General features: G+C 31.3%; 10 protein-coding genes across 10 annotated transcripts; 6 read left to right on the top strand and 4 right to left on the bottom strand. All coding sequences in view use genetic code 12, as the record gives it.

The window, feature by feature from the left end:
• Nucleotides 1-319: 319 nt before the first annotated feature.
• DFJ63DRAFT_327176 (uncharacterized protein) lies at nucleotides 320-1,204 on the bottom strand (the record flags this gene model as incomplete). The annotated part of the gene is made up of 1 exon (XM_064907625.1): nucleotides 320-1,204. The coding sequence occupies one exon, from the start codon at nucleotides 1,202-1,204 to the stop codon at nucleotides 698-700; it is 507 nt and encodes a 168-aa protein (XP_064764837.1). The 3' UTR covers nucleotides 320-697.
• Nucleotides 1,205-2,692: 1,488 nt separating this feature from the next.
• On the top strand, nucleotides 2,693-3,460 carry RPS21 (40S ribosomal protein uS5; the record flags this gene model as incomplete). The annotated part of the gene is made up of 1 exon (XM_064904684.1): nucleotides 2,693-3,460. The coding sequence occupies one exon, from the start codon at nucleotides 2,693-2,695 to the stop codon at nucleotides 3,458-3,460; it is 768 nt and encodes a 255-aa protein (XP_064764836.1).
• A 579-nt stretch (nucleotides 3,461-4,039) lies between these two features.
• DFJ63DRAFT_332980 (mRNA-binding protein) lies at nucleotides 4,040-5,392 on the bottom strand (the record flags this gene model as incomplete). The annotated part of the gene is made up of 1 exon (XM_064907773.1): nucleotides 4,040-5,392. The coding sequence occupies one exon, from the start codon at nucleotides 5,390-5,392 to the stop codon at nucleotides 4,040-4,042; it is 1,353 nt and encodes a 450-aa protein (XP_064764835.1).
• A 196-nt stretch (nucleotides 5,393-5,588) lies between these two features.
• On the bottom strand, nucleotides 5,589-8,702 carry DFJ63DRAFT_283086 (uncharacterized protein; the record flags this gene model as incomplete). The annotated part of the gene is made up of 1 exon (XM_064904692.1): nucleotides 5,589-8,702. One exon carries the CDS (start codon nucleotides 8,700-8,702, stop codon nucleotides 5,589-5,591), a length of 3,114 nt encoding a protein of 1,037 aa, XP_064764834.1.
• Nucleotides 8,703-8,912: 210 nt separating this feature from the next.
• ABC1 (protein kinase) lies at nucleotides 8,913-10,643 on the bottom strand (the record flags this gene model as incomplete). The annotated part of the gene is made up of 1 exon (XM_064907356.1): nucleotides 8,913-10,643. The coding sequence occupies one exon, from the start codon at nucleotides 10,641-10,643 to the stop codon at nucleotides 8,913-8,915; it is 1,731 nt and encodes a 576-aa protein (XP_064764833.1).
• Nucleotides 10,644-11,868: 1,225 nt separating this feature from the next.
• CRL1 (Rho family GTPase) lies at nucleotides 11,869-12,903 on the top strand (the record flags this gene model as incomplete). The annotated part of the gene is made up of 1 exon (XM_064907772.1): nucleotides 11,869-12,903. One exon carries the CDS (start codon nucleotides 11,869-11,871, stop codon nucleotides 12,901-12,903), a length of 1,035 nt encoding a protein of 344 aa, XP_064764832.1.
• A 172-nt stretch (nucleotides 12,904-13,075) lies between these two features.
• Nucleotides 13,076-15,237, top strand: DFJ63DRAFT_292406 (sphinganine kinase). The gene has a single exon (XM_064905414.1). It carries the CDS (start codon nucleotides 13,330-13,332, stop codon nucleotides 14,914-14,916), a length of 1,587 nt encoding a protein of 528 aa, XP_064764831.1. The 5' UTR covers nucleotides 13,076-13,329; the 3' UTR covers nucleotides 14,917-15,237.
• A 1,164-nt stretch (nucleotides 15,238-16,401) lies between these two features.
• DFJ63DRAFT_332975 (uncharacterized protein) lies at nucleotides 16,402-18,408 on the top strand (the record flags this gene model as incomplete). Its single annotated transcript, XM_064907771.1, has 1 exon — nucleotides 16,402-18,408. The coding sequence occupies one exon, from the start codon at nucleotides 16,402-16,404 to the stop codon at nucleotides 18,406-18,408; it is 2,007 nt and encodes a 668-aa protein (XP_064764830.1).
• A 437-nt stretch (nucleotides 18,409-18,845) lies between these two features.
• TRM2 (Trm2p) lies at nucleotides 18,846-20,573 on the top strand (the record flags this gene model as incomplete). Its single annotated transcript, XM_064904642.1, has 1 exon — nucleotides 18,846-20,573. The coding sequence occupies one exon, from the start codon at nucleotides 18,846-18,848 to the stop codon at nucleotides 20,571-20,573; it is 1,728 nt and encodes a 575-aa protein (XP_064764829.1).
• A 373-nt stretch (nucleotides 20,574-20,946) lies between these two features.
• On the top strand, nucleotides 20,947-21,780 carry RPS21B (40S ribosomal protein eS21; the record flags this gene model as incomplete). The annotated part of the gene is made up of 2 exons (XM_064907355.1): nucleotides 20,947-20,970; nucleotides 21,541-21,780. 2 exons carry the CDS (start codon nucleotides 20,947-20,949, stop codon nucleotides 21,778-21,780), a joined length of 264 nt encoding a protein of 87 aa, XP_064764828.1.
• Nucleotides 21,781-22,521: the final 741 nt, after the last annotated feature.

Here is a 22,521-nt window from a genome sequence, read left to right as displayed (position 1 = left end):
ATGATGTTGAATTAATTAATTAATTAAAACTTAAAAAGTTTAAAATTTTGTAATCTCTTTTTTTGGTATTTTCGAATTTTTCTTCATTTTTTTTTTTGACAGGGTTCCAAAAAAAAAAACGTTCTTCAAAGCTCATCGATCCCAGAAATTTCTTTTTTTTAATTTTAATTTCATTTTTTTTTAAAATTTACAATTTTTTTACGGAAATCAATTTCCATGTCGAAAATTGAGAATGGTTTGTCATTTTGTATTTTGCGACAAGATAATTCGACATGACGCGATTTTAAGGGATTTTAAAAAACTTACACGACCTTTGATTAAAATCAGGAGAAAGGTAAATGATAATATTAAAAGGATTTATATATGAACTTATATATATAAAAGTATGGGGATCTATACTAAATATATGAACAGTAAATTGAATACAGATATAGATAGATAGATAACATACATTTACTTAAATTTACTTTACTTACATTGTGAATTGTTTAGATCATAAATAGGATAGATAAATAAAAATTTGATTTTCAAATAATAGTAACAACGAACAACGAACAACAAACAACAAACACCAACAACAATAACAAATAAAAAGAAACCAACCTAACAACTAAGCATTTAAAATGAATAAGAATATACTATGGGACTATTTTTTTTGATTGTTTTATAGATTTTTTTTTAGGTTTTAACTTATATCTTATAACTTCTTTTTATCATATTTTGGATAGTATGTGGTGAATAAGTAACCATCAAGTAAAACTAAACCAGTTATAATTGATGCATGAATAGAAACAACCAATTTGTTATCAGTATTGATTCTATGTCTTTCTAAATAAGCAGCATAACCAGCAGCAATACCAGTGATACCAATTACAGTTTGAGCAATAACCACTGGGTTTTGGAATTCAACGGCAGTTTTACTTAAAGCAGTGGATGAAGTTTCGGTAGCTTTGGTTACAAATGAATATAAAGTATCTTTACTTTGAGTACCAAATCTTTTAAACGATTCAAACAATTTAGCAATGAAATCTTCACCTTCCTTTTCAAATTCTTTCAATTGTTTCTTTAATGATTCTCCATCTTTTTTTAATTCTTCAATGGTTTCATTAGCAACACCTTCAACATCTTTCTTTACATTTTCAAGCTCTTGTTTAAGTTTGGCTTCATCGTAACTTGGAGTAGTTGGAATATCTGAGGATGACATGATTTATATAGTTGATTCTATAAAGATGATGTTATAAATAATAAATAAATAGTAATAATAATACTGAATAGCAATAATAAAAATTTGTGGGATGGATGGATGGATGCGATCTAGATTGTCTAAATTATAAAATTTACCTGTGCGATATTTAACGGGGGAGGGAGGGGCAGGCGATACTAATTATTAGGTAGACACAAACACAAATTGCAACACTAAATTGATAGGGAGGAATATATATATAGACAGACAGACAACAATATTAAATTCAAAGAAGAAATATAATTGACTTTATATAAAGAAAAGAGAAGAAAAGAAGTAAATGAAATGATTTTTTTTAAAAACTAATGACAAGCAATTATTTAAAATTTTGAAATTGAATGTAATTAATTTGAGAGGGCAAGGCAATAAATATTTAAAGTTAGTGATTGTATTTATTTATTTTTAGGGGGTGAGTGCGTAGGTGGGATGGTGGGGAGGGCGAGGGCGATAGATAGGGAGAAATTATTTTGTTTGCCCCGGAGGGCAAACAAACAAACATACTGCAAAATCATATCTCTAAATATCCACTTGAATAGATGATGGTTATTGTTAATTCGATCAATGTTATGAAGTCACATGTTATACCAGGACGTATGACATGGAATATCATCCATATTTGATACAAGCTTGTCTATTACGCCATCAAGTTAAGTTCTAAGAATATCTCTGCTAAAGTCGATCGGTAATTCCCTCCTTCCCCCATGGTATTTTTATTTTTGTTCGTTCTGCTTTGTGGTATGAGCTTACGCCGCTCTCATACTCACTAACTTTACCCATTTCAGGTTTAAGATTGCTATCTACAACAACAACTTTTACTAACTGCAGGATCCCCCTAAAGTATCACTCAGTCAGTAATCAGTTAAAGAGCAAAAAAACGGTATTTAATGTAACTACGAATTTTACCTAATTAAGCAATGAAATTATATTCATTATTATTTAATATGGTAAGCCAATAAGATTGTATTTAATTAATTAATAGACACCCGTCGCCCTCTCTATAACTGAAAAAAAATTGCTTCTGTCTTTAGTAAGAATTATTTTCTTCGCTACAATTGACAGCAGGTTTTTTACTTCATAAAGATTGGAAAATGGGGTGATCGATGATATGATATGATAATCATCGATGGTACGATCATTAATTACATGGTTGTATGGGGGAACAATGACCTTGTCTTTTTTTGGTTACGTTTTTTTTAAGAATATTTAATCACGCGTTAACCATGTGACTTGGATCAGGGTTTGAACCCCAGTTAATTTTGTCCCTTCTTTTTTTTTTCCTGTTACAGTCGCAGTAAAACTACCAAACAGTATCTACAAAAGAATTTTTTTCAATTATCAAACTGTAAAGATTGATATATTCCTTTTAAGTCTTTAGCATTATTGTCGATTGAAAACCAACACCCCGGCTTTCCACGTTATATTCCGACGATTTTAAACTAGATACATACAATGTCTGCTGCTCCAGCTGAAGCCCCAAAGAGAGCCTTTGGTAGAAACAACAACAACAAGAAAGGTGGTCCAAGAAGAGGAAGAAGAGATGGTGAAGAAAAAGGATGGACCCCAGTCACCAAATTAGGTAGATTAGTCAAAGCTGGTAAGATTACCAGTATTGAAGAAATCTATTTACACTCCTTACCAGTCAAGGAATATCAAATCATTGATTTATTATTACCTGAATTAAAGGATGATGTTATGAAGATTAGATCTGTCCAAAAACAAACCAGAGCCGGTCAAAGAACTAGAATGAAGGCTGCTGTTGTTATTGGTGATTCTAACGGTCACGTTGGTATCGGTATCAAAACCGCTAAAGAAGTTGCTTCTGCCATCAAAGCCGCTATCATCATTGCTAAATTATCCATCATTCCAATCAGAAGAGGTTATTGGGGTTCTAATTTAGGTCAACCACATTCTTTACCAACCAAGGTTACCGGTAAATGTGGTTCCGTTTCTGTTAGATTAATCCCAGCCCCAAGAGGTAAAGGTATTGTCGCTTCCCCAGCCGTTAAGAGATTAATGCAATTAGCTGGTGTTGAAGATGTCTATACTTCTTCTTCCGGTTCTACCAGAACTATTGAAAACACCTTAAAAGCTGCTTTCGCTGCCATTGGTAACACTTACGGTTTCTTAACTCCAAACTTATGGAAAGAAAACAAATTAGCTCCATCTCCATTAGAAGTTTACCACGAAGAAGCTTCTTTCGGTAAAAAGAGATACTAAATGTAAAAATTAAGTTTTTTGTATAGTACTTTCTAATAAAAAAAATGTTGAAAAACTAATAAGTTATAAAGGCCTTATCGCTTGACTAATGTAAAATAATAATATTGTAAAATGCTATTGTATTAGTAGATCTCGAAAGATGCTAAATCTATAATTAGTAAAAATATGCTATTAAAAATGTTGTTAATAATACTACAGAAGAATAAAAAAATGCAAAAAATACTCTAAAAACAAAAAGAAAAGACATGCAGCCTTTTAATCAAAAGTCCAGCTTTTGACAATCCTAACATGCTTCAACTATATTACATTACCCATTAAATCGTTTGAGATTGTTTAATCTTTCATGATAGATTTATAATTATTAATTTCTTTTTTTTTTTTTTTTTATTATCTTATTTGTTTTCTTTCATGTTTTTTTTTGTTTTTTTTATTCTTTAAAATCTATAATTAATATAAAATATAATTCATTCAAAATATAAACTTCTCAAAGATAAGATTGAAATAGATCTATTCTATTCCGGGATAGAGAAAGGGAAAATATGTGATTCCAGCACCATTCATATGACTCAATGAAAATTTCTAAACTTGAAAAGTAGTAACTTGATCATCAGAAACAGCAAATGATCTTTGTGATGTAGTTGCATTTGACATTTCTGTATCACCACCACCACCTTGTTTAACCCATGTATTGGATTGAAGGGTTCTTTCTGCTGGATGTTTATATAAACAGTATTTATTCAGACATGCAGCACCGAAACGACAATCTTCATTAAGTGGATGCGAAAAAGTACAATCCAATCTTCTGCATGTAACACTTTCACGACATGGCATATTGGAAGTAGCATGTCTTCTTGGACATTTTGGCTTTTTACAGGTTGCCCCAAACTTACATTGTTCAAGGGCAAGTTCTAATGCTGATGGACCCGGTTTTGTTGCGGCTGTAGGAGGTGGAGGATGTGCTTTATTACAACCAGGATTGACACAATTCTTACCTTCGGAACACCATTCGAGAGTTGCGATTTTAGCGGCTGGATTAGCTGGAGTTGGATGTGCAAATGGACAACTTTCTTTGGCACATTGTAAACCATATTTACATGAACCTTGTTGTAACATGAAATCAATCTTCTTCTTTTCTTCAAATTCCTTTTTGGAAACTTCCAATTTCTTTATTAAATCTTCATCTTGATCTGGATGTAAGAAGTTACAAGTTCCTGGAGGGTTTGGACAGTTTGGATATGAAAAACAATTCTTGGTTGGATGGGATTTGGGACATTCTTTATTTTGACAATATGGAAAATCAGGACATCTACCCTTTGGAATATTCAGATTAAGATTTTGATTATTTGATGATAATGCTTTTTCAAACTTTCTTTGGGTTTGTTCAGCAAATGGTTTCTTTTGCTGTGATCTATCACGGACACCAGGTTTACTTATACCTCCTGGTTTACTTATACCCCCTGTTTTACCTATACCTCCAGCACCTCTAGTAACACCATTAGGAACTCTATTTGATCCAGTTGGACCTCTCATATCAGCTCTTGATATATTTGATGGTATAGCTATTCTTGATGCTCTGGCATCTGGACCTCTTGGAGGTGGTCTATGAGCAGCCGATGAAGGTCCACTTGGAACAACTGGAGCTGGAGCTTCAACAACAGGCAAGGGATCTAAAGTGGGTGGTAATCCATTTCTATTCAATTCAACCACATACCCTTTAAGTTCCATAAAAAATGAAGGATCAATACCTATTTCAGTGATTTCACCAACTTCTTTGACAATGGTTGACACATCAGTATCTGAAGCAATCAACACGGTAATATATTCAGCAAGATCACCTGCTTCAGTAGCACTTGAAGGATACCTCTTAACCAACTCCACTTCAGTACTCCTCGTCACTTCTTTCCCTATAGGACCATCTAATTCAAACAACATTGTTACTTTAAGAATTTGATTATAAATGTGATGTATATTCAATGGAGTTTTGTTACAGCACATTTTTTTCGATTAAATAAATTTGTAACAGATTTGGTTTCATATAATTTTGGTCATTTGCCACTACTTCTTACACGCACGTGATCAGATTGCCCTTTTTCATTCATTACATATTTTGGTTGCAATAAATAAATAACTATACAAGTTGAAACATATCCTCAGATATACCACCATCTGCAAGATGTAAATGTACTAGATGACTTATAATATTATCTAACTGTTCAGTGATCGATGACGCCACCAAGATATATGAATACATCAAAATAAAGTCATTATTTGTAAGTGATAACTCGGGCTCGTCACTTATTTTTCTTCTAACTTCACTTAATTTGTATAACATTCGATCTTTAGCATGTTCAATGGAAGCTGGCTTTGCTGGTAACGGGAATCCAAGTTTTAATGAACTGGCTAACATGTAAAATATGAGAAAGATTCTTTGTTCTACTTCATAACGTTCTTCTTGGACGTATTTAAGAAGAGATTCTTCATTTAAGGACAAAACTGGCTCTACTTTTATCATCAAATTCATATTTTGATATGCATCGATGATAGTCGATGTGCTCTGTAAAATATCAGAAAAGGTATTCACCGGGAAACTTCCTTTTAGTCTGAATTCTATTGGAGCTTGCTTCAAAAGGACTTCACATTCTGCCAACAAACTATTAATACCCGGCTCATCTTTAAGACCCATTAATTTTAAAGTTAACGGATCATAATCTAGTGGATCACTATTCCAAATCAATCCTAATCTTAACCATAAAATTACAAGTCCTTTCTTTAGCCTAGATCTTGCACTATTTGGTAAGAAACATGATGCCATCACCAAGGCCCAAGTTATACCTATTGATACAGCTATGAATCTATGGAAGGCAATCTCACCTATTATAGGATTATCACCACCTTCATTACCATCTTCAGTTTCTTTTTGAATCATACTATAAGAATACAAAGCTGTCAAATTATACGTCAAAAGAATAAATCGACCAAAAGGATTATTCCTTTTCCAAAATAAAATAATATAAAATGAAGGAATTGAAATTAAAAACCCTGTCGCTGCCAAAGCATATACGTTACCATCAGTTAAATTCCAAATTAAATAAGCAGAAAATGACCCTAGAAAAGTACCAAGTATTCTCCATTTGACAGTCATAGTTGTGCCTCCCAATGATTTATTCATCATAATACAATAAATAGCCAATGCCCATTCCCCTCTCCAATTATTGAAAACTTCCTTTGTTGCAGGGAAGTATGCAAAAAAAGATAGACAAAATGCCCCAAGACCAACTCTTAGACCAAACTGGAAATCGGTTCTTCTGAATATTTTTAACGTCTTCCAAGCTTTATAGCCATATACTTCAGCACCACTTCTTGTCATTTCTTCAATTCGAGGACCATAATGACTCTGTAAATCTGCAATTGCTGCTAACAAAGTATTACCTTGGTGAGGTAAAGTATGCTTTTTATAGGCTTCAGGAGACTTTTTATCCCATATTTTTAACCATGGCCAAGATAAAGGAGATGATCTAGCTTCTTCATAAGTTTCTGTAAGTTCTAGAAACTCTTTCAATTCATTGGCATATAATCCCAAAATAGATGCAAAATTACCACAACAAGCTGTTATTTCTTCTTGTTCTGTTATAAACAAAAAATCATCAGATGAGGATTTAAAAATGTCTTGCGAATACAATCTTTCAAACGATTCTGATTGTTTGGTTTCAAATAATTTGATAGCTTCATTAAGCGAGACATTTAATGTTGTTGTATCTGCAAATTTATTAGATTGATCGTCCTTGTATTTTTCGAACGGTACTTGACTTAAAATATCCTTCAAAGTGAAAATGAACGATTTGATGGAAGGGGATAAATAATACACAAATAATTGAAATAGTTGATCACTTGTTTCAGCATCAAGTTCACTATGTGCATCATTATGATTCAATAAAGTCATATTTTCGACTGAATGAGACAATCTCAAGCCTCTTTCACTGCTATAACTATCCAAACTATTGACAGAAGTAGCTTCTGAATTGACATTTGTTTGAGAATTGTGCAATAGAGTTTGTTGCATTTCTACTGAACTTCGCAAAGCTTGAATATGCTTGGACAATTCGATCGTAGACTCGACCAAATCATTAAACAAGATCCATTCCTTCTCTCTTCCATATACTCTTAGCTCATACTTCGCATCTTCCAAGTTTTCCAACAATGCCTTTACATTATCTTTCAACTTTTTAAAAACTTCAACATCTTTTGCAGTAAATTTTTCATCAGTCAAGAATCTTTTACCCAAAATAGATAAGGCCGAAGACATGATATTATAAGAATCATTTAAAGAACTTCGTAATCCCCTTATTGCACTTTTTGGCCAAAGTAGGTAACAAATAGCAACCGAAATTATACAACCAACAACCACAACTTGAAAGGTGGCTTGTAATCTTTGAATCGGTATGGTGGAAGAATTTAAACTTCCTTCTTTCACAATACATGTCACGATTGAGATTGATGCTAATGAGCATGCAGTATTAAATGTTTGTTTATTTAACTTTTGTTTCATGTATGCAATAGTACCTAATGCAATTGAACTAATTATCAAATCTATGGCATGACTGATTTCATCTTCTCCCAGATTATAGAATATAGCGGAGATTAATCGACAACCAAACGAAACTGAGAAACTAAAAAGCAAAGATATAACAACATAAATCAATGTTTGAGTCATTGATCCCTTTGATCTTGTAGGATGAAAATAGACAGCAACAGTTGCAACCACATGCTTAGAATCAGTTGATCCTAAAAATTCGTCAAATGGTGTCCAATAAACACCCATTGATGCAATCAAATACGCAATTGAACATTTCAACACACTTCGAGATACTTGATCATAATATATATAATGTAATGGATGTAGAATATATTGATTCCACAAAGTTGATATACTATATGAATTTGGATTGTTTAGTAAAGGATCATTCTCTGAACCATGGGATGAAACGATAGATAAACCATTCGAAATGGATGATAGAGATCGTCTAACTTTCTGACCCGTAGACGCTATTATGACGGTGCTTTTCCTTTTGAGTGATGTGTAGGGATATAATTTGGTCTTATCTTTTGATTGTTTGAATGATGTAAACTCCAATGGATTATCATCATTATCTATATCAATATCACCACCATTAATTGATATTTCTGGAACTGCATTCTTGGACAAACGTGACGAGCCTGTAGAATCATAATTGAATGAACTCATTCGACATGGAAGTATGTGAATAGTTGCGTTTGAAAGGCGGAAACAAGTGGCTTCAGATAATCTTGATAATCTCGGTAGGGTTTAGATCCATCTCCAGACTTTTATTAGTGCGCATTCTTTTTTATTTTGCTTATCTCTTTTTTTTATTTTTAAGGTTTTCTTAACTATGTACATTTATTAAATACTAAGTTTTATTCTATTTACAATTATTTATTCATAACCAATGATATCTCTAAACAACTCTTCACATGGAACAGTTGCTTTTAATCTTGCGCACAATAAGAAAACTCCACTTAATTTTCTATGCAAAGAGTAAGTTTCTTCTGGTGGTGGTGATAATCTTTCATTTAACATTAAACCAATATTACCTCTAACTCTATCAGTGATAGTTTGATTGTTGAAATCAAATGGCTTACCTGTATTGTCGACAGGAGAGAATGCTTCACCCAACACCATAACTGAATCAACATGAGCCTTGACCATTTGAGGAGATTCCATACCTGTAAGATAACCTAACTTTTTGGAATAATGTTCCACTTGTTCATGATCTTTTCTAACAGCAGCTCTTAATACTGAAACATAATTATCAATGAATTCATTATCGAATTGTCTAGCAGCACCAAAATCTAATAATTCTATTTTATTGGTTTTTTCGTTATAAAGAAAGTTTGCCCAATTTGGATCAGTTTGCATGTATTTAAATTTCTTAATTTCCAAGAGACATAATCTCATAATATTGGTGGCAATCCAATCATTTGTTTCTTGATTCCAATTACCTTTCACAATTTCAATTCCTTTCATTCTTTCCATGGTTAACACATGTTCACCACATAATTTATCAAATACTTGAGGAACTTCGAATACTTCATCATCTTTTAATAATTCCTTAAAGGCAATCAAATTTTGAGCTTCTCTAATATAATCACATTCCCATTTTAATTCAGTTCTAGCATTGGCAATAGTCTTATCAAGGAAAAGACCTGGAGGTAATAATGAACTAGCAGTTAATAACAATAAAAGGTTATTTAAATCAGAGTCAATTGAATCAGCAACACCTGGATATTGTACTTTTACAACAACCTGTTTTAAATCTTCAGTGACCGCAGTATGAACTTGACCAATTGAAGCAGCAGCCATAGGAATATCATCAAACGATGCAAATAAACGTTTTCTCCAATTATTACCTAATTCACTAACCATTACTCTTTCTAATTGACCTGGAGGCATATAATGAGCTGAATTCTGAACTCTTAATAAGATTTGTTGAATTTCCTTAGGTAAGACTGATGAATCTTGAAATGACATCATTTGACCAATCTTTAAAGCTGCTCCTCTCATTTTTGAGAATTTCTTTGCCATTCTTTCAATATTAGCAGGTGATAAGATTAATGATCCAACATTTAAATCAGAAGCTGACTTTCCAGAGGCTATATGTTTTATTCCTTGAGTTGCAACTCCTAATCCGACACCAGCTGCTAAAGAACCATAATGAAATATTCTTGCTAATCTTGAACTAGGAACTTGACTACTTGATAATTTGAATTCAGGTTCTTTGGCTGTTCCTATGAGAGTTGGGGTTTGAGACGATTTATTTCTAGGTCTTCTAATTTGAGTATCTTCTTCTATTATATCATGATTGGTTTGATCATCTTTATATGCTTTGGTTGAATATTGTCTTTTTTGATTGAGATTTGTTGAAGGATTCGAATTTGAAGCTGGATTGCTGACATTACCGTTTTCTCTTAACTTCTCAGACTGTATCTTTCTTGCACTTTCATACATGGAATATGATGTATCACAATCCCGCATGGGTTTAGTTATAATCGAATAGTTATAGAACTTACTGACATCATTCTTCACTGTATTGGCGGATTCACATAATATTTTCCCTAATGTGCCAGTTATAGCGATCACCTCATACAAATGCTTTGAAGTAGGCATGATCACTGCTAACAATAATTGAATTAGTTAGTTGAAGAATTATATACACTGGCAAACCCGTTGTGTCCAGTCCATCTATCCATAATATTTCAAATTTTTAGATTTCTCACCCGCACGTAAATTTTTTTTACTGAGGGAGTAAGGTTGCGCTTAATTATAAGTTAATTACTTGATTTGGTCTGCATGCATTTGTACTTTTTAAGACCATATCATATCATATCATATCATATTATGCCAGCCCTCTCTGGAATATGTATGTAGTTATCCTCGAATGTATAATCTAAAATGTATTATAATTGAATAAATTTTTCTTGTTCATACCATTCTTTCTTTTTTGTACATGTTTTTTGTTAAATTTTAATAAAATAAAGTTATTTATGCAGAATAGTAAAAGGCAACTTCCACATGGAGTATAATCCATTATGGTAAGCATATTACATGATGAACAAGGTATCAGCCAGTCCAAACTTGTGCATTAGACTTCAGGCGTCACCCCGGCCGCTCCCCAACTTATAAAACACAATCAAAATGATTAATTGGTCGAGTGTAGTTTGCAGGCTTACCAATTATCATTGGAGTTCTAGATGTTAATTTGAGACTATTGGAATATTTCCTAATTCAGAATACCAGCTTATTTTGATTTTCTTTTTTAATTTTGCATTTCATTTTATATGATCGTAAGTCATAACATAAGCAGTTTAATTGCATACAATCCTTTTTTATTGAACTACAACTCGATGCCTCGAAGTTTAATGCATTTAAGAAGTGAATAATTCATCAAGTAATGTATAAATTTAATACATATAATTATAGCTGTTTCTTAAAAAAAATAAGGCTGTGAAACAAGAAAAGAATAATACCCACATCCACATCCTTATCCTCTCCTTAGGGAAATAAGAAAAGAAAATTACCCCTTAAAGGGGAATAAAATCATTAACAGAAAAAAAATGGGCAGTTTCACACGACCTCACTTCTCTTGTGAGTGTTTACATTTTCAATGTTTGTTTTTGAGGCTCGCTATCTAAAAATAAACCATAAAGAGTAATCTTTAATTTTAGAATAAGCTTATTTCTTGAAAATTATAGTTCAGTTTGGAGTTCTTCACTGGTTCTTGGTGTTAATAGTGGTGATTATTTTGTGGAGAATTTAAACAAGAAAGAACTAGTTCTAATTCCCAATAAAAAAAAAGATTGCTTACAGTATAGATCATAATTGCATTTCCGATATGTCGAAGAGAAATTCATTTATTAGGAATTCCCCTAGGGAGGCCACTACTCCAACTTTCACAAATCCATATGATGCTTCCATGCACGATCAACAGATGGTTCAACAACAACAAGCACTGATTCAAGCTCAACTTTTCCCTAATAAGATTAGTAATAATGGAGGAAATTCCAACCTGAAAGTTGTAATTGATGATGATCCTGAAATACCACAATATAAATTACAAACTGTATTTCAAAAGAATTCTCAATATAATTGTAAAATCGTGGTAGTTGGAGATGGTGGTTGTGGGAAAACCAGTTTATTGATTTCATATTCACAACAACGATTTCCAGAAATTTATGTTCCAACTATTTTTGAAAATTATGTTACTAATGTCTTAGCTCCCAATGGTAAAAGTATCGAACTAGCATTATGGGATACAGCTGGTCAAGAAGAATATGATAGATTAAGACCATTAAGTTATCCTAATGCTGATTTAATTCTAATCTGTTTTGCATTGGATAGTTTAACTTCTTTACAAAATGTGAAAGATATTTGGTATCCTGAAGTAAATCATTTCTGTCCTGGAGTCCCCGTTTTATTAGTAGGTACAAAGAGTGATTTAACATCTGATTTTAATACTGATTTACCCATTCAATTGGCCACCGAAATAAATGCCATTGGATTTATTGAATGTAGTGCTAAAAAGATGTTTAATACATCTACCGTATTTAATTTTGCATTAAATTTTTTTCAAAAACAAAAGGAATTACAAGAACAGTATGAAAAGACAAATAGTCATAAGAAAAGATTATCCAAAGTATTCAATGGTCCAGGACATTCTCGTAATAATTCATCAATTTCTTCATTAAAAAAGGGCCATTTCAAGAACTTATCATATGATTCAACATTATACAATCCAGTACCAGAGGTTCATGCTGACGAGGATGTGAATAATTTTGTTAATCCATATGATAACCCTAATAAGTACAATGCTGAAGAATTTACATTCACAAGAGAAGAAAAGAAGAAGAGAAAATGTACTATATTATAAAGCATTTCCATTATATATTAATTCTTTTTTTATCACCTCCAGCATATTATAGACCATCAAAAGCATTATTTACTTCTTTAGTCCTCTCAATTTTCAATTTTAGGTTTGGTTTCCATCTGTTCATCTATAGATTATACAAATATACATCTTTGTTATAATTCAAAGTCATCGTATTAGGTCGTAAATTAGTGTTTGAAGATATTTGGTCCCCCACGAATTACGCTGAACTATTTTATTTTTAGTGAGTTTATTTTGTGTCCCCTTTTTTTTTATTTTTGTTTTTGTTTTCATTTTTGAGTTCGATAATTTCGTATGCTTAAATTATCAATCATCTTTCTCCATTGAACCATCAAAAGTTGATTCATATAAACACGGGTTGATAGAAGAGTTATAGAAAGTGTTAATTGAATAAGGTAATATCAAAAAATGTTGACTAAATCGGGCGGAACAGAGTCAATTTCACAATCACAATTAAGTAGCCGAAAGGAAAAGCATCATCTTCATCATCATCATAATGAAACTTCAAATCATATTGATAACAAAGAGAAAATAGAAGATGATGACGAGGAAGAAGAAGAGGAAGACCATTTAAGCGATGCTGGAAATCAATCCAATGATCATTATAAATCCCGACTTTCCCCATTTCGATATAAACTCAGGTCTATGTTACTACCATATATTCAAGCTGAAACTATCGTATTATATAAGTTACAAAAGGCATTGAGAAATCCAACTCTTGACTTTTATTTTGCATGGACAGCCAATTTAGCAAGTCATACCTTCTATATATTGATGTTACCTCCATCACTTTGGTTTGGAGCTTCACAATTGGCTCGAGATTTGATTCATGTTTTAGGATTTGGGATTTATTTTTCAGGATTCTTAAAAGATTTCTTTTGTTTACCAAGACCAAGATCACCTCCATTACATAGAATCACCATGTCATCATATACTACACAAGAATATGGTTTCCCATCATCACATGCTACTAATGCCACGGCAGTCACTTTAGTTTTATTAAGTAAATTATTTGAACTTAAAGATCAAATTCCTTCAGTTTACTTTATAATATTATTAAGTGTACTATTTATTTATTACTTTTCATTAATCTTTGGAAGATTATATTGTGGTATGCATGGATTCCTTGATATTATCGTAGGGTCAATCATTGGGATTGGATGTTTTTCATTTAGATATTTTGTGGGACGTGAATGGGATAATCTAATTTTTAATAATTTCCTTGATGATAAATTTTATATTACTCCAATTATACTAATTATTGGATATGTATCGTTAATTCATTTCCATTCAGAACCAATTGATGATTGTCCTTGTTTTGATGATTCTGTATCATTCATTGGAGTATTGATTGGTATTGATATGTCACATTATGTTTGTGTTAAAAATGGATATTTCTTAAAAGATTTTCCAGAAGGAAATGATCCAATTATGATTTATTATAGTTTTGCCAAATTGGGAATAATTCGGTCAATATTAAGATTTATATTAGGAGTATTATTAGTAGTAACTTGGAAAACAATTTCCAAACCAGTTATTTATACTATTTTACCTCCAGTTTATAAAATTATTGGAATTTATTTACCAAGAAGAAATTTCATTTCAACTGCTTTTACCCAAAATACAACTAGACAAATCAGATCAACATCGATTTCAAATGATAAGGGTCAAATGGGTGATTTGAATACTTTCATAAAGGGATTAACTGATCATGCTAAAGTTGATGAAATTGGACCTGAAACTGATATTGATTATTATGCTATGTTGGATTATAATCAAAAGAAACAACAACAAAAGAAGAATCTCAACAATGGTAATAATACGAATAACAGTAGTAGTAGTGGAGATGAAGGAGATATACTGACATATAAAAGTGGAGTATTTAAACCTAGATATGATGTTGAAATTGTAGGTAGATTAATTGTATATGCTGGAATTAGTACTATGTCAGTGTGGGGATTTGGACTTGCAACTGAATTAGTTGGATTAAGTTAGGTTAATTTATATCCTAAACCTTATTCAAAGTGTATAATAGTATATTTTGTTAGTTAGATATTTATTCAGTTCATTCGTTAAGTAGAGTAATTTTATACTAATATCTATTTATATGTCATACCACATGATACGACACACATGACTAAAGATCTACTAGATAATCAAGGAAGAGGGGAGAGAGAAGGTTTAATAATAAATATTTTATACTGAGGAAGCCTAAGGAATAGTAGATTGAGTTATTGACACACAAAAACTAAAACAACAACAACATGTTACCACATTACATCAATTCATCACATTACTAATAACAATGAAAACATCAAGTAATAATAATAATAATAATAATAATAATAATATGAATAATATGAATAAAAGAAATACGGTAGAATAATAAGCTATAGCCTCACATAACCTAACCTTTTAGTAACCATAACCACCTTTAAATTGTAAATAAGCTTATACCGTATAATTATATAGTTAGAGACAGACACTTTCCGTCCTACACCGATGGCTCTACCTCCCCCCGCGCGCCAGCTGAATTTTTCCTTTCCGTTACCGCGAAATTTAGCGTGTATTTCCCTTACCATTGCTGTAATTCTGTCTAGGGAGAGATTTAGGGGGAAGGACAAAAATTTCCCAAAACAATACAAAACAGAAAAAACGGACAAAAATATCAGTCAAAATTTCATATTTCTTTTTTAAGCAAAAAAAAGACAAAACAGCATACATTCCACAAAAGAATTATTACGGTCATAAATCAATCAATCAACCTTAAGCAACCAACTCAATCCTTTCATCAATCAATCAATCCATCCATCCATCCATCAAATAGATCGATCGATAGAAACCATAACTCAACCCAAACCCTCCCACCCATCCACCCACTGGCATTGTCAAAAGTATCGCCAGCAATTGTTACTGTTGTACAGTTTTTTTTTTTGATTTGTTGTAAAGTATCATCATAGCCCTTTTATTGGGATTCTGTTTTGTTTACTTTATAGTCATAGACTAATCATCATATCCATTAGTACCTGCACCAGACTTCAATCTCCCTTATTGTATCATATCAATCAATCATACTATGCAATATTGACCCATTCACGGTATTCCTCCTAATCAATTCATCTTAACACAACTAATCATACCGTTGTCATAATTATCAGATCTTATTCAACATCAAAAGGATCTTCTATCATTACTACCTTACCAATCATTTATAAAAACCAATCAATCGAATCAATCAATCTTAAATACGCATTCACTTCGAGTCAGGCCTGTTCTATTTAATTCAATTCAATTCTGCTCATTATCATCACCCCCTTGTTTTTGTATATCATTTTCAACCAACTGATATCAATCACTATAACAAAAATTCACTGCTTGTGTTAAATTATTATTTCTTGCTGTATTATTATTATTATTACTATTATATTATTGTTTCTATTATCACTGTTATTATTACTATTATTTTACAACTCTTCCTAAATGAACGACTCCTACAATACAAGTCAGACAAATCCATCTATATATTATAACCCAGCTTCATCAGCGCCGAATCAACAATCATCAACCACATCAGCCACCAATAACTCAAACAACAATCCTATCAATAACAGTAATACTACATCATCAGCCAATAATCTAGCTATCACCAGTTCGAACAACAATCAATCTTCATCTCAATCTGGTTCAAATAATGCAACGAATCCAACTATAATAAATGATCTTTACTCTCAAATTAATCAATTGAGTAATCATTTCAATAGTTATCAATCCAATAATAATGATAAAATTAATGAAATCAATTTGAAATTGAATTTTATAAATGATTCAATGGATTCTATAAAACATAATGTAAATGATTTAACTCAACAGGTTTTAGTTTTAATTCAAAATAATAATAATAATTCGATGAATTATTCAAATGCTAATCAAAATAAAGTAATTGAATTGTTTCATAAACATATTTATAAATTAGGTAAAGATATTGAAGAATTATCTCATAGTCATCAAGGATCGTCTTCTTTACAATTACATTCCCAACAACAACAGCAGCAGCAACAACATCAACAGCAGCAGCAACAACAACAGCAGCAACAGCAGCAACAACATCAGATTCATCATCAACATAGAAATCAATCTCATCCGTCAGCTACGTCAACTTCAGCAGTAAATAGTACTACCAATTCTGTAGCAGGTGGTCCGAATACGGGTAATTATACAGTATCAGGTGAAGAAGTTGTAGTGGATGATTTAACCCGACCATCATTTCCAAAATCTATAAATTTAAGATCACCAGCTCTTCCTCAAGCTAATAATTCAAATCCAAATTCTCCATATATACTGAATCGATTTAATTTTGATTTAAATTCATTTTCAACTACTAGAAATTCTAATAATAACCCAAATCAATCATCAAGTAATCAAACTACTAACAACAATCAATCACCATCAAATCAAAATAATAATGCATTGACGTCAAATAATGGACCAAATTCAAGTAGTTTTGCCACGTTCCATTCATTAGATAATGGTACAAATCCTCCCATAACTGTTACATCATCTGATAAATCCACTAATAAAAAGAAGAGAAGAAAGAGTTCTAAAAAAGATGATCAACAACATGCAAGCAATTCAACTGGTTCTACTAATGCAACCACAACTTCCAATGGTGCATCTTCTTTAGCCAATAGTTCATATATTTTACCATTACCTACATTATTAACTAGTGATGTAATTGGTGGTGGACAAAAGAGTAATAGTAATAATAATGCAGCTGCAGCGGCAGCTGCAGCTCAATTCATGTCAGTCATACCAAGAGCAAATGATAATGGATCACTTTTAAGACAAGCTACTAGTGGACGTCAAAGTTTTTTCGTTGATGATGATATTGATAATAATATTGATGATTTAACTAATGCAACTACCAATGTTCCTACATCTACCACCAATGCTGTTACAACCACTACCACCTCGAATAATGATAATAGTACCAATAGAAGTTCGGGGTCATCCAAATCCAAATCAAGTAAAAAGCGTAAGAAGGATGATGCTAATAATAACTCCAATAATAATAATAATAATAATGCTACTAATGATGTGGATGAAAATGGTAATTCAACTGATAGTATTAATGTAAGATTAAGTAAAAATTCGAATCCATTGAATTTACCTAAATATAGAATTGAAAGAAGTCTTAAATCTTTAACTGATATTTGGAAAGAATATGAGTATGGATTAAATGATAAACCAGCTTTAAAGATGTTAGAAATCAAATATGGAGCTAAATGGAGAAATGAAACAGAATCAAGAACCTTTCTTCGGAGAAGAAAAATCTATGAAGCTATTGAATCAGGTAAAGCTAAAGGATATACTGAAGAACAAGTGATTCAAGAATTAGAAGGGTTTAGAAGTTTTGAGATCAATGGAACAGTTAAAAAGAGGCCTTTACTGTGGTTATGCATCAATATTCCTGAGAAGTATATGACCTAGGAGTTATTACTGTTTTGCTGCATATGATGATGATGATGTGTGGTTGTATATTATTATTATGCTGTATGTTTTGCTATGATTTATGGTATTGGGATTTGTTGTATCCAATCAATTTACAGCTATCATAGATTACATATTTTTTTGGTTTGTGTCTGTGTCTGATTTTTTGTTTTTTTGTCTTATTTTTTATTTCTTTTCAAATTTTGTGTAATCTCATCTTTCTCTGTCTGTCTTTTTTTAAAGTCTGTTTTCATTCATCTCTAAATATCTTGTTTTGATAATTTTCATCATCTATTAATATTCAAGTTTGTATAAATATATAAGTGATTTCTCGTCCCCTTAAGTCGATTGTTTAGTAGGGATATATTGTTGTCTTCATTGCTTTTAAATCGTTTTTCCTCGACAATTTTTGCATTTCATTTACATTAGATAGCATCATGACTCCTACTACAGCTGATACCAAGAAGAGACCAATCTCACCTCCTATAAATGATAGTGATTCAAAGAAGGTAAATATAGAAAGTACTGAATCCAAAGTCAATCATCCAAAAGTCAGAACCAATCAACCCAAACAAATCAATAAAAGAAAATATAAATCAAAAGATGTAGATCCAACTTCACCATTAGGAGTATTACAATTTGAAATCAATGAACTCTTACAAAAGCATAATTTAACTAAAGAGGATGTATCCAATGATATGAAACTAATCCTTAATGATGAATCCATCATTCCTCAATATCATCGAATTGTCACTGATGTGGTGGTTGAAACTATTAGTTCTAATGGAGATGGATTAGGATTAATCAATCATCCTGATTCCCAAAAGAAATTACAAATTGTGATCATACCATTTGGATTACCCGGTGATAAAGTTGAAATCAGAGTATTTAAATCACATCCATTATATGTTGAATCTGATCTTTTAAATATCATTGAACCCAATCCTAATAGAGATGATTCATTAATTAAATGTCAATATTTTGGAAAATGTTCAGGATGTCAATTTCAAAATGTTGATTATAATCAACAATTAATTTTCAAACGTCAAACGATTGAAAATGCTTATAAATATTTCGCTCCTATTTTAACATCATTAAAATCATTACCTATCATTAATGATACTGAACCATCACCATTACAATATAGTTATAGAACCAAATTAACTCCTCATTTCAATATACCCTATAAGAGAACAGTTGAAGAAAGACCTAATTTAGGATTTGGATCGAAGGGAAGACCAACTTGGAGAAAAGATGTTGATATTAAAGATGGATCAATCTTAGATATTGAAGAATGTTTAATTGGTACCCCAATTATAAATCAAGGTATGAAAAATGAAAGATTAAGATTTGAAACTCTGTTTAAAAATTATAAAAAGGGAGCTACCATTTTATTAAGAGAAGATACTAATGTTATTGATAAAGATAGTAAGATTGATTTAATCGAAGAATCAGGATCTACTGATGATAAAGATGAGATTTCTTATTTGGAAGTTGAATTAAATGATGATAATAATGATAAGAAATTAGTTAAAACTTGTGTGACTAAAAGTAGACAAATTGTTAAAGAATATATTAATGGATATACATTTGAATTTTCAGCCGGTGAATTCTTTCAAAATAATAATTCAATTTTACCAAGAGTAATTGAATATGTTAGATCAAATTTATCAATTGATAATCAATCATCATCAGATGAAGAAGAAAAATATTTAGTTGATGCTTATTGTGGATCGGGATTATTTTCAATCACATGTTCAGACAATGTATCAAAAGTGATTGGAGTTGAAGTTTCTGCTGATTCAGTTAAATTTGCTGAACGTAATGCTACTAATAATAATATTAAAAATGCTCGATTTATAGTTGGTAAAGCAGAAGAATTATTTAAAAGTATTGATACACCATCAAGTCAAACATCAGTGATATTAGATCCTCCAAGAAAAGGATGTGATGATGTGTTTTTAAACCAATTATCCGATTATAATCCTGCTAAAATCGTTTATATCAGTTGTAATGTTCATTCTCAAGCTAGAGATATTGATTGGTTTATTAATAAAACTGAAAATGGTCATAAATATTATGTTGAAAGTGTTAAAGGATTTGATTTCTTTCCTCAAACTCATCATGTTGAAAGTGTGGCAGTGTTAGCATTGAAGAAAGATTAGAATATTGTCATTATTTATTTATAGATAAATAGACATTTAATTATACATTTTTGCATTATTTAATTAAGTTAATTCTGTATGGGTATATATATTTGTAGCATTAATTTTTGCAACAATTTCATAAAAACCCATCACGTGAATCGAGCAACTTCAGGGTCAAAGCCCTAAAGACGTGCGCGTACCAACAAATCCCAATTATCTGCACTCTCTTCTTTTCCTGTCATAGTTAACAATTTTTAGCTTACAATCCCGCACCAGACAAATTTTGAAAATTTTTGAGTATCATTCAAAAAACGAAATTGATTAAATAAATTTTTTTTAGTTTGTATTAGATCTAATATATTTAATAATACTTTAATAATCAACCGTCAAAATGGAAAACGATAAAGGTCAATTAGTAAGTACCATCAGTGAAAGAAACTGTTGAGTTGTTAATGTTTGATTGTCATTAAAAGTCCCATTCCCATTCATTTCATCAAAATATAAAAGTGATTCCAGTTTAAGAATAAATTCAATGAATCAAGTAAAAGAAGTCTGTTCAACAATATTTAAAGAATAACGAAGATAGTTCATGAATAATATATGTCCAGTATATATTTTCAATCATATTACAGATCGAGTTCCATCAAAAGATCATGAAGAAATACGAAAGTAAGTCATGTCAAAATGTATCAAATGAAATGAAGAAATGACACACCCAACCACCACATCAATCAATCAATCAATATCATAGTCATTTAAGCCAAGAATAAACAACGTACTTATTCCTTCAATATCATAAACTATCATATCAGCCATCCAAGTCCGTCACATTTACAAATAAATTAAACTATTCCAAAATAACAATATCAAAAGTGTCCCTAGTATCAAGATAGACCCATGAATAGAATGACAATTAACGTTAAAACATATCAACAAACAAATAATACCACCAACAATCAAATACTAACTATTACTCTTTTTTTAGGTTGAATTATACGTCCCAAGAAAATGTTCTGCTACCAACAGAATCATTAAAGCTAAAGATCACTCTTCAGTTCAAATTAACATTGCCAATGTTGATGAAGAAGGTAGAGCCATCACTGGTTCCAACACCACCTACGCTTTATCTGGTTACATCAGAGGTAGAGGTGAAGCTGATGATTCATTAAACAGATTAGCCCAACAAGATGGTTTATTAAAAAACGTCTGGTCTTACTCCCGTTAAGTTATGTTATCATTTTATTATCAATAAAAGTTTAAAACTGTTATTCAAAATATAATAATAATAATATCATAATGTCACAAATCATCTCATAAATCAAAAACTATTACCATCCACCACCATCACCAAAAAACCAACAAATAAATTAAGTGCATTAGTTGTATATTTATAAATCTTCTATCTTTAATATAAACGTTTATTACAGGATTTCTTAAGTGCGTATAAACTTTATCTATAACGTTGAGTTATTAGTATGGTTTTATAGAATGTAGTAACAGTAAAACACTATAACTATATAGTATTCTATGTATTCATTATCTAAGTCAAATCTCCTGCATACAACAACTGACCCTCCACTGATGAACCATCCCTCTCTTAACACTATAAAATGTCGAAAAAGTATTAAACCCTCCCTAAAACGGAAAGTCTGCTTTTTTTTGAGGCAAAAATTTTAAAATACCCCAATTCAATTTAGGGGAGGAGAAGAAGACCAAGGGAAAGAAAAATTGGTAGGGAACAATTTATTTATGACGTTATACAATGATGATGATCAAGATAAATTAACTTATTTTAAAATATGCCAATACCTTCCTTCACTCCCTAACCATTTGAAAAATGATAATGATAGTGACTAATTGAGAAAGGGTTACATTCAATGCAACACAAAGAATTATTTACACACAACCATACTGTCAATACCCACACGCATACACACACCAAATTTTGTAAACAAATAAGTAAATA

Source organism: Scheffersomyces coipomensis, assembly GCF_036884675.1.
Source record: "Scheffersomyces coipomensis strain NRRL Y-17651 chromosome Unknown DFJ63scaffold_1, whole genome shotgun sequence".
Classification (NCBI taxonomy): domain Eukaryota; kingdom Fungi; phylum Ascomycota; class Pichiomycetes; order Serinales; family Debaryomycetaceae; genus Scheffersomyces; species Scheffersomyces coipomensis.
This window is presented reverse-complemented; position numbering and strand designations above follow the sequence as displayed.